The following is an 11,881-nucleotide window of genomic DNA, read 5'->3' as shown; positions in this document are numbered from 1 at the left end:
ATAATAAAAGGAAAATTACTATGTGAGGTTCCATTCTAAGGCGCTCACAGGCAATAGCTCATTTAAATAGCGGAGGAAGCAGAAGCGCTGATTAGAAACTCTGCTCTCCGCAATATTCTTGCCTTTTAGGTTCATAATTAGCCAACAATTTGCTCTGCTTTCTTAACTCTTTTTCAGCCACCAGGTTCCAGATGATACCATGATGCCAACTGGACTTCCGTGGAGAGATGACCCCACCAATGTGTCCTAGAGCCCCATCTCCCCAGAGCCCTGCCCCACTAGGGAAAGAGAGAGACAGGCTGGGGGTATGGATGGACCTGTCAATGCCCATGTTCAGCGGGGAAGCAATTACAGAAGCCAGACCTTCCACCTTCTGCATCCCACAATGACCTTGGGTCCACACTCCCAGAGGGATAAAGAATAGGGACGCTATCAAGAGAGGGGAGGGGATAGGAGTTCTGGTGGTGGGAATTGTACCCTTCTTATCCTATGGTCTTGTCAATGTTTCCTTTTTATAAATAAAAAATTTAAAAAAAGAAAAAGAAAAAGAAACTGCCCTCAACACCCTGCTCTTTCCAGCAGGACTTCGTGCCGACCAGTTTGCAGGACGCGGAGAAGCCCAGCTGGGAAGCTGCCTCTCTCGGAGGCTGAATGAATGAGTCTGGGGAATGAAAGGCTGTCAGAACCACGTGTGACTGGATCAGTTCCGCCGTGGTCGCCGCCCAGTTTCTCAGTCTGGTTTTAGTTCAAGTAGCAAAAGGATGCCGCCAGGGAGGAAGAGGAGGCAGGATTAGTGGAGCTCTACGCCCCCAGGAGTGAGCGGAGGCGTTCCCGAAGGCTACCAGAACTTGAACTTCCAAAGCCTGGGTCGCGGTTTCCGCCCGGAGGGTACTTCCGGGTGCTCCCGGAAGCTGAAGTCGCTGCCCGGGTAAAGGGCCTCAACAGGAGCGACCGACGGAGGCTGTGGCGATATGGACCTAGAGGAAGCGGTGAGGGGTCTAGCTGCCGGCAGGCCTGGCGGCTGGGCGACCCGGGGAGTGAGGCGGAGGAGAAGGGGCGGGAGGATTCCGACTGGCAGTGGGAGCGGTGGATGACCGGAGGAGGGCGGGGCGGAAGCCAGCGGGGCGGGGACGGGCGTGGCGCCTCGGGCGGCCGGGGCGCGCGTTTGGGGAGAGGCCGGAGTTTCTGGCTGAGCCGGGTTGCGGGCCGGGGAGGGGCGGGCCCGGCTGCTAGTAGGCGTGGGTGTGTTTTTAAAGAGCGTGAAGGTGTGGGTTTTGTGGGGTGACCACCCACAGGCTTCACCCTCTTCCCCGGGGCCACCCACAAGTTCCCTTTGATGCCCCGGAGGGCGGGGTTGGGCCAGAGCGACCCCACGTGCCCTGCGCGGCGCCCCGAGACCCTCGCCCCCCCCCCGCCCCCCCGCCTCCCACCTCCCACCTCCCACCTTCCACCTTCCACCTTCCACCTGCTGCTGCACGACATGTCTCTGAGAACTAGACCGACTTGTGGAAAGGAACTCGGCTCTCTTCCTTCTTTCCTTTCTCTCTCTCTCCCTCTTTTTTTTTTTTTTTTTAACTTTTTTTGTTTTAAAAGAATTTATTCATAAGAAGCATAGGAGGAAAGAACCGGACATCACTCTGGTACATGTGCTGCCGGAGATCGAACTCGGGACCTCATGGTTGAGAGTCCAATGCTTTATCCCCTGTGCCGCCTCCCAGACCACAATCGCTTTCTTTCCTCCCTCCATCCCTTTGTCCCTCCCTTCCTTCCTTCCTTTATCCACTGAGCCACCTCCCAGACCACGCTTGCTTTCTCCCTTTCCTTTCCTTTCCTTTCCTTTCCTTTCCTTTCCTTTCCTTTCCTTTCCTTTCCTTTCCTTTTTCCTTTCCTTTCCCCCCTCTTTCCCTCTCTTTCTTTCTTTCTTTCTTTCTTTCTTTCTTTCTTTCTTTCTTTTCCTTCCTTCCTTCCTTCCTTCCTTCCTCTCTTTTTTTCTTGCTCTCACTACGTGAAATCCCTATCCCTCACTCTTTGATGCTATCAAGCGTAGGCAGCACACTCAAATACGTCGATAATGAGAGCTGGTAAAACCGCAGAGAGCTGGGGCCACCGTGGTGGTGCCAGTCTGTGGGCAGAAGCTTCGTGGTGATAGAAAGCCTGGCCCGTTGTAGATATTCAGTAAATGTTCTTGGGGTTCTGGGGAGTGATGCGTGGTAAGTGGAGGTCTCGAAACTTTACATCAGGCTCAACCTGACGCTGTTGACTGGCTACGGAAGAAGGGCAAACGCTAGAAGAAGAAGTGGCAGGTTACTATAATGAGTAATTAGCCTGTAGAGATAGACTGTGAGTAGGTAGAAACCATCCCTGTTTTGCTCACTATTGAATTCCCCAGAACCTGCTTAAAACCCCGATGTATAAGAGTTACCTACTCTTAGCAGCTGCTGAATGGATACATTGAAAGTCCTAATACAAGTCTTGTTCCTCTGTGATAGGCGATTTTCGTGCCCTGGACGAAGGTTCAAATAGTTATTTTCTTTCTCCTTTTAAAGTTTTTTTTTTTTCTGTATTTAAATTTTATTATATCCCCCCCCACACACACACACACAGCGTTTTTGAGGAGCTTTATTTACTCATATTCTTCCCACTCCCATTTTATCTCTGGCTTCTTACTGCCTTCACACATTGCTTTTTTTTTTTTTTAAAAGCAACATTAATAGTTTAAATTGGGTGCAGGCTGCTTAAAGACTGAACTACTATTCATGTTTTTAAATGCATAATCTACTTTTAAAATGGTTTTTACAGGGGGTAAAATTGCAGGGAATCCTCTAATCCAGGATTTGGGTGCATTGTATTTAGTGTGGTTTGACAGTTACACCTTTTCTGTCCTCTTCTATAGAAAGAGTTGAAAGAACGTTGTACTCAGTGTGCTGCTGTCTCTTGGGGTGTTACTGATGAAGGCAAATATTATTGCACCTCTTGTCACAATGTTACAGAAGTAAGTAACAGGTCTTACTTATGAAATTATGTTTAAAATAATTGCAGTATCCCTGAACATGTCATCTTTACAAATAATCTGTTTTCATCACTCATGCAGTGTCCAAGTTCTAAGATTTTTAAGTAGTAATTTGGTACTTATACATGAGTTAAAAAATTCCTGGATTGCATTAATTCCCCAATAAAGAAATTTAAAAATTCCTGGATTGGGGCTGGGTGGTGGCACACCTGGTTGACTACACCTGTTACAATGCACAAGAACCCAGGTTCAAGCCCCTTTTCCCCACCTGCAGGGGAAAGCTTTGTGAGTGGTGACGCAGTGCTACAGTTGTCTCTCTATCTCCTCTTCCCTCTCACTTTCTGGCTATCTATCCAGTAAATAAATAAAATTAAAAAAAAAAAAACACAAAATTTCGGGATTAGATTTAGGGTGAATTTTTTAATTGCTGTTCTTAATAGAATTGATTTTCTGATTCATACTGTATAGTGTACAGGAAATCATTAAAATTGTACTTAGAGAAGAATGTATTTATTTTTTGTAAGTTATGTTTATTTAAAAGCTTGGGGGGGGCACCAGGTGGTGGTGCACCTGGTTGAGCGCACATGTTACAGTGCACAAGGACCCAGGTTCAAGCCCCTGGTCCCCACCTGCAGAAGGAAAGCTTTGCAAGTGGTGAAGCAGGGCTGCAGGGGTCTCTCTCCCTCCCTCTGTATCTCCCCAACCCTCTCGATTTTTGACTGTCTCTATCCAATAAATAAAGATAATAATAAAAAAATAAAATAAAAAGCTTTTAGGGGGACAGGCAGTGGTACACCCAGTTGAGTCCAAAAGGACACCCAGTTGAGCCCACAAAAATTTTAATTTGAGCCCACAAGGACACCAGCAACTGAGCCCACAAAAAAGGGCCCTAGTTTGAGCCCTTTCTCCCCACCTGAAAAGGGAAGCTTCATGAACGGTGAAACGGGTCTACAGGTGTCTGTCTTCCCCCACCTCTCCCCTCTCAATTTCTCTCTTCCCTATGAAGTAAAATAGAAAGAAAAGAAAGAAAGAAAGAAAAAAAGGGAAAGTGGCTGCTGCAATCAGTGGACTCATAGTGCGAGTACCAAGCCCCAGCGATAACCCTGGTGGCAATAAAATATAATTATAAAAAAAAGTTCTTAATGTGGTATGGTAGCTTAGAGGTTTGGAAAGATAAATGTTGGAAAGATTGAGGATAATTAGGAATTTCTAAAATACGCTTATTTTATTTTTGTATAGTATTGTACATATTACAAAGTGTTTTACTCGTTATTCATTTCCTTTTTTTTTTTATTTATTTTATTTATTTTTTCTCTTTTGTTGCCCTTGTTGTTTTATTGTTGTAGTTATTATTGTTGTTGTTGTTGTTGTTGGATAGGACAGAGAGAAATGGAGAGAGGGAGGGGAAGACAGAGAGGAGGAGAGAAAGATAGACACCTGCAGACCTGCTTCACCGCCTGTGAAGCGACTCCCCTGCAGGTGGGGAGCCGGGGTTCGAACCGGGATCCTTATGCCGGTCTTTGTGCTTTGCGCCACCTGCGCTTAGCCCGCTGTACTACAGCCCGACTCCCATTCATTTCCTTTTTTAAAAAATATTTTATTTATTTATGAAGAATGATAGGAGTGAGAAAGAAACAGACTGCACTTTGGTACATATGCTTCTAGGGATCGAACTCAGGACCTCATGCTTGAGAGTCTGATGCTTTATCCATTGTGCCACCTCCTGGATCAAATTCTTTCTTTCTTTTTTTTTTTTCCCCCCTCTAGGGTTATTGCTGCGGCTCGGTGCCAGCATGACAAATTCACTGCTCCTGGCAGCAGTTTTTTCCATTTTATTGGATAGAATAGAGAGAAATTGAGAGGGGAGAGAAGGAGAGAGAAAGACACCTGCAAACCTGCTTTACTGCTTGTGAAGCATCCCCTCTGCAGGTGGGGTGTGGGGGCGGGGGCTCAAACCCAGATCCTTGTGCTGGTCCTTGTGCTTAGTACTATGTGCTCTTAATTCTGTGTGCCACTGCCCAGCCCCCTCCATTTCCTTCTTTAAAAGCCTGAGATAACATTGCTCTATTTACCTTATCCATAGATAGGGTAAGTAGAGCTTAGGAGTTGAGTGAATGCCAAAGTCATACAGCCTGAAGTATTGAACTAGAACTTGAACTTGACTCTTCTGATGGCTAGTGTTCATTTTACACTACCACACCTATCTCTGTTCTACACATTTGTGGAATTTTTGTCGTACAAATATTCTACAATATAATCATATTGTACTTTTTTTTTTAAAGATTTTATTTATTTATTAATGAGAAAGATCGGAGAAAAAGCACCAGGCATCACTCTGGCATATGTGCTGCTGGGGATTGAACTCAGGACCTCATGCTTGAGCTTTATCCACTGCGCCACCGCCCAGACCACAATATTGTACTTTTAATTAATTGTAGGTCCAGTATTATGTTATTTCCCCCCCCCCCATCTTATGCTGTTTTATGTTTTAAGCATTCCATATCTTAAGCATTTTGTTCCTTCCTACTCTTGATAAGTTTTACATGTCTTTCATGGATAACTGCTTTGATATGTATTCTGCTGTGTTTTATGTTCTCAGTGTGGTTAACTCAGTCTATCAGAACTGCTTTGAATATGATTTTTGTGACTAGAGAGTATACATTCCCAAAATCTGTTTTCTTATTCTTAATGGATACTGAAGATAAATTTCCACCCCAAATCTGTAATTTACAGAAATAAGTAATGATCCCTGCTGATTAAAAGTCTTCACTTTTCCTCCATCATTAAGATGTAATACATCTACTTTTTGATTGTGAAGAGCCAGAATCTTGGGTACCTATCCTTATTAAGAGCACTTAGAATTAAAGACTTTGGTATAAGTTGTACTTGAGAGTGTTTAGTCATGCTAAAATCCTCTTGGCTTGGCTAAAAAGAAATGAAAGCTGTTTTAGAGTGATATTTCAATACATGGAGAAGTAGGATAAACAGTACATCACTGGTTTCTATAAATACAGAAATTATTTCTAGAAGGTGTTTTGGTTAGCTGAGGAAATAGCCCCACCGGTAGAATGCATGTAGCTCTTTTTTGATCTCCAGCACTACATATGCCAGAGTGGTAGTCTGACTTCTGTTCTTTATCTCTCATGTAAAACCCTCTATATCATATGAAATAAATACAAAATACATATTTTTTTTTCTTTAAATAAAGTGTGTTGTGGATGGAGAAGAAAATGAATACATTTATCTTTAGAGTCAATATGGAAAAGTTTTAAAGTCACTTAAAAGTTTATTCAAGATTGGGGGTTGGGCAGTGGTGCACAGGGTTAAGTGCACATAGTATGAAGCACAAAGACACACCTAAAGATTCTGTATTTTATGTAATTTTCTCAAAATCTGCTCTCCTAGGTAGGAAGTATATGTAGGTGAGTAAAAGAAAACTTTTTTTTTAAAAAAACCAGAGCATTGATCAGCTCTGGCTTATGTTGTTACAGGACTTCAAAGCCTCAGGCATGAGAGTCTGTTTGCATAACCATTATGCTATCTACCCCCTGCCCAAGATAACATTTTAATGGTCTACTTCTGTTTTTGTAGCGGTCTAAGGAAGTTGTGGATACTGCAGCTATCCCAAATACTAAAATACAAGCTATTAGCCGAGGGCTTAAGAGAAAAAGAAAACTTGGTAAGCTCTTTCTTCATTTGTGTTAGCTTTCCATAGCTTTGCACCTTCATGACTTGAGGACGTAGAATTGAATCTTAAGTAGATTTTAAATAAATTGTGAGACATTTAGGCAGGCAATCAAAAAATGGAGATACAGTGGGTGATTATTGATGGTAAGAATTGGAAAAAAACAAAAAGAATTGGAAAGTAATGTCTTGAGAGGTATCCTTTTTAATATTTATTTTTCCCTTTTGTTGCCTTTATTGTTTTTCATTGTTGTTGTAGTTATTGTTGTTATTGATGTCGTTTTTGTTAGATAGGACAGAAAGAAATGGAGAGAGGAGGGGAAGATAGAGAGGGGTAGAGAAAGATATATACCTGCAAATCTGCTTCTTCGCTTGTGAAGCAACTCCCCTGCAGGTGGGGAGCTGGGGGCTCGAACCAGGATTCTTATGCCGGTCCTTGCACTTTGTGCCACGTGTAGGTATCCTTTCTTTAACCTGCTTATTGGTGATGAGTTGCCTTTCCAGTGGAACAACTGTTATGCAAACAAAAAATAGCAAAAGGAACATGATTTTTTTTATCTCTTGAAGTATGCTTTTCTGTTCTATATTGTTTATTTTATTTTATTTTAAATTTATTTCTTTATTGGGGAATTAATGTTTTACATTCAACAGTAAATACAATAGTTTGTACATGCATAATATTCCCCAGTTTCCCATATAACAGGACAACCCCCACTAGGTCCTCTGTCATCCTTCTTGGACCTGTATTCTCTCCACCCACCCACCCACCCCAGAGTCTTTTACTTTGTTGTGATTTTTTTATTTTTTTTAATTTCATTTTATTTATTGATTCATGAGAAATGATAGGAGCGAAAGAAGGAACCAGACATCACTCTGGTATATGTGCTGCCGGGGATTGAACTTAGGACCTCATGCTTGAGAGTCCAATGCCTTATCCACTGCGCCACCTCCCGGACCACAAGGCTATCTATTTCCTTAATCCACTGACTACATGTAATTAATCCTTACTGACAAGAATCTGAGATGAAGTCTAAGTAATACTTTTTGTTTCTGTGACTAATTGTCTAGGACAAGTTAAGTATCTTATATTCAACTTCTTTCATCTATAAAGTGAGAATTATTAGATTATTTATGTAAACTAGAACAGATTGAGAATTTAAAATAAGGCTTTGCTAGTCTCTTAAGAGAAGTATACAGAAAGGACATACACATATACAGCTTGAAGAACTTAAACTCCCTCAATTTTTGAATGTCTCAACATGATAGACATTCTGTTTTACTCACACAATCTAAGATTCTTTCTTAGAGTTGAATTAGTCACTGGGAGTGGAGAGATTTTGTGATGTTCAGGTAAGGGAGAGGAGGAGTCCTGCAACATTCTACAGGAGAGAACGGATGTTATGAAATCATGGTTAACAGACTTCCGAAGCTATGTGCAAAATGTACTGATAATATACTTTTCAAAGAATTCCAATATTTGGGAGTCGGGCTGTAGCGCAGCGGGTTAAGCGCAGGTGGCGCAAAGCACAAGGACCGGCATAAGGATCCCGGTTCGAACCCCGGCTCCCCACCTGCAGGGGAGTCGCTTCACAGGCGGTGAAGCAGGTCTGCAGGTGTCTGTCTTTCTCTCCCCCTCTCTGTCTTCCCCTCCTCTCTCCATTTCTCTCTGTCCTCTCCAACAACGACAACAACAATAATAACTACAATAATAAAACAACAAGGGCAACAAAAGGGAATAAATAAATAAAATAAATATTAAAAAAAAAAGAATTCCAATATTTGTATGCTAAGAAGGGTTAAGTACAAAGATGAACAGACCTCAACATTTTCTTTGTCTGGCATTTCTACCATGTGCACTTAACCCAGTGTGCCACTGCCTCACAACCTAGCATTTCTATTTAAACATGTAGTTCTTCCTATTATAGTGGCAAATTTCTTCACAGTCTTGTAGGGTTGTTTTGAGGATTGAAGGAAATAACCTACTTAAATTACTGAGCACACACCTGGTACCTAGGCTGGGCTTAGTAAGTACTAGTGTCCTTGCTTTCAGCATCTTTCTGTAGCTTAGAACCATTTCCAGAAAAGCAGAATGCCACCAAACAGTTTATTTTCTTTGAAATTTTTTTATTGTTCCTTTTGCACTCCTAAACCATCAGATTTTGGCTTCTGTTTGTTTGTTTTCTTCATTCTTCAAATATACATTGTTCCCTTTTTTGTGAGTTAGCAGAAGAGTAGTAGAAGCAGTAGCTGGTAGCTTTATTTGGGACACTGCTGGGCATTATTCAGTACACATTCATTTTTAACATTAAGAAACTATAGTGAATTGCACCAAAGTAAAACACTCTGGGGTAGGTGGGTGGGGGGAGAATACAGGTCCAAGAAGGATGACAGAGGACCTAGTGGGGGTTGTATTGTTATATGGAAAACTGAGAAATGTTATGCATGTATAAACTATTGTATTCACTGTTAATTAATGTAAAACATTAATTCTCCAATAAAGAAATAAAAAAAGAAACTATAGTGAATTTTTAATACGAATATTCATTTTTCTGCTTTCACATTAATACATCAGAAATTTATAATTAGAAACACTTAAAGTCTGATAAATTACAAAGATGATACTTAGCTTTTAGCATTCATGTACAATTTTTAAAAAATTTCTTTATTGGGGAATTAATGTTTTACATTCAATAGTAAATACAATAGTTCATACATGCATAATATTTCTCAGTTTTCCATATAACAATACAACCCCCACTAGGTCCTCTGTCATCCTTTTTGGATCTGTATTCTCCCCACCCACCCACCCCAGAGTCTTTTACTTTGGTGCAATATGCCAGTTCCAGTTCAGGTTCTACTTATGTTTTCATTCATGTACAAATTTACCAGACTGAAAGTAAGAGAATATAAGGAATGGAGCCTATTCATGAATACAAAACAACTTCAGTTAAATGTGTAACTATATAGTAGTATCATAGTTCATAAATTGGAAATGAAAATATCTGAAACATGTTTCTTATCCTTTAGAGAAAGGCTGGGATTGGTATGTGTGTGAAGGTTTTCAGCTCATACTTTGTCAACAAGTGGAAGCCTTAAAGACCCTTGGAGTAGGTCCAGAACTAAAGGTCAGTCAATCTGTGCTTGGGCATTAACTTTACATTTTGTTGTTTGGAGAATAGTAAGTGAAATTAAGACTGTCTTAAAAAAAAAAAAACACTTCAGCTATTGTGAGAATCATTTTCCTGACAATTTTTTAAATCCTTTTACCAGACCAGCAGTCCCCAAAATGTGTTCTGCAAGATGTATATAAGCAATAAAAATAAATTAGTTTAAAAAATTTAGTCTTGGGCTTGATTTTGATCTCTGGTACTATATGAGAGCAACAAAGACAAAATCAGCAGGCTCCATAGATGATGGAACAGTGCTTTATGCTCATTCTTTCTTTCTGTCTCACTCTTATGAAAATAAATAAAATTGGACCAGGGAGGTGATTCAGTAATAAAGCATAATATTCATGAGGTCCAAGGTTCAGTTTCTGGCAGTAAGGGGAAAATTTAAAAAAGTAATAAATCTTTAGTCTTTAGATATTTAAGAAACATTGAACTAAGCAAAATAAAACTAATAATTGCAGACTTTTTGTGTTTTTTATGAGTTAGTGATGTAGTTGTTTGATTTCCAGTTAAACTAGTCTCCTAAAAATCTAAGATCATACAGAATTTACTATTTCTTGTATGTCTCCTACTGTAATAATTCTTTTTGAGGAAAAGTACATAAGAATACGTTGAGATAGAGTTGGGCGGTAGCGCAGCGGGTTAAGCGCACATGGGACAAAGCGCAAGGACCAGCGTAAGAATACATTTAGACCGAAGTTAGTATGTAAAATACAAGAGATTGTGTATAGATGTGCCATTCTAATTTATCACTAATCTGAATCACCATTTTTTTCCCTCCTACCATAGAATGATGTTTTACATAGTTTTTGGAAGCGCTACCTTCAGAAGAGCAAGCAGGCGTATTGTAAAAACCCAATTCGTACGAGAAGAAGGAAAACTACGGTAAGTCACAAGCCTCCAAAGTGGGATTCAAAGATTTTTCTAGCAAGAGGTAGAGATGAAGGTGAGGCTCAGCCTCATCTGGATTTATGACACTTGTTGGAGGGTTTTCAATGATTTATCGTCCAAAAGGAAAGGGTAGCCAATCTAGACATTAGTATTAATTTTGGTTTTTTTATGTGAATAATCAAAACAAATAAATTTGTGTTTGATTTTTAATGGAAACTTAAGGAATTTCTATCTCTGTATACGCTAAATTTGAGAACTCCTCAGGTTGAGAAATGATGTTTGGACCAGGTATTAGCAATGGAAATAAAGAGTAGAATTCTGTATAAATTTAGGATACAACCAGCAGAATTATCTGATGGATTGGACTGGAGTATGAGAGAAAGAAGGGAGTTATCAACATGACACTTACGGATTTTGCTCTGAGCAGCTGAAAGGAAGAAGTTGCCATCAGCTGAAATAACAGATGAAGCAGGAAGATCAGTGATTTAGTTTTATATATGTTAGGTTCGAGATGACTATTAGACTTCTAAAAAGAAATATGAAGTACTCTGATAATCAGCTCTTCAGGAGAGATATCTAGGCTGCACATAATGAATTTGGAAGCTTCAGCTTACATTATAATAATTAATTATAAAATGCTATTGCTTGTGAGATATACTATTATATAAGCATTCCCTTCCCAAGGAAGATGATACTACAAATTAAATTGTCATTTACTACTGATGTAAGATATATCCCTGTTGTTTTCGACGGGCTGGCTTCACGGGCGGGTAACAGACCACCCGGGACTCATGGCTGGGTTGTACGCAGTATCTCTTTATTCATGCCGGACACAGCGCAATCTATACCAAGCTAAGCTAAACTAAAAACTACAAACAATCTTGTCCTTATAAATATACTAGCCCAGTAGGGTGGGAACAGGATGCGATGCAGAGAGGGTGGAGAGAAAAGTGACTGGTGAAAATCAGGGTATGACAAGGAGAGGGGGCGGAGCAGGCAAGAATTCTACCACTGAACCACCAATGCCCTGGAGGGAGGGTGGTGCTTGTTAACAGCAGTTATGTAAATAGAATGAAGTGGTTATGTAAATAGAATAGTGTTAAGCAGGGGGGATTAAACTAATGAA

At 40.6% G+C, this 11,881-nt stretch overlaps 1 protein-coding gene across 2 annotated transcripts in view; it reads left to right on the top strand.

The window, feature by feature from the left end:
* The first annotated feature begins 667 nt into the window (after positions 1-667).
* The window catches only part of TAF1B (TATA-box binding protein associated factor, RNA polymerase I subunit B), a 60,704-nt gene continuing 49,490 nt past the window's right edge, over positions 668-11,881 (top strand). Inside the window, exons 1-5 of one of the 2 annotated variants that reach the window (XM_060186999.1) lie at positions 668-989; positions 2,894-2,992; positions 6,602-6,689; positions 9,722-9,819; positions 10,654-10,749. In XM_060186999.1, the coding sequence (XP_060042982.1) occupies positions 972-989; positions 2,894-2,992; positions 6,602-6,689; positions 9,722-9,819; positions 10,654-10,749 (399 nt within the window). In that variant the 5' untranslated portion in view covers positions 668-971. The remainder of the gene's footprint in view (positions 990-2,893; positions 2,993-6,601; positions 6,690-9,721; positions 9,820-10,653; positions 10,750-11,881) is intronic. The other variant, XM_060186998.1, reaches the window with a different exon arrangement.

This window comes from Erinaceus europaeus, chromosome 3 (assembly GCF_950295315.1).
Source record: "Erinaceus europaeus chromosome 3, mEriEur2.1, whole genome shotgun sequence".
In the NCBI taxonomy this organism is placed as follows: Eukaryota; Metazoa; Chordata; class Mammalia; order Eulipotyphla; family Erinaceidae; genus Erinaceus; species Erinaceus europaeus.
This window is presented reverse-complemented; position numbering and strand designations above follow the sequence as displayed.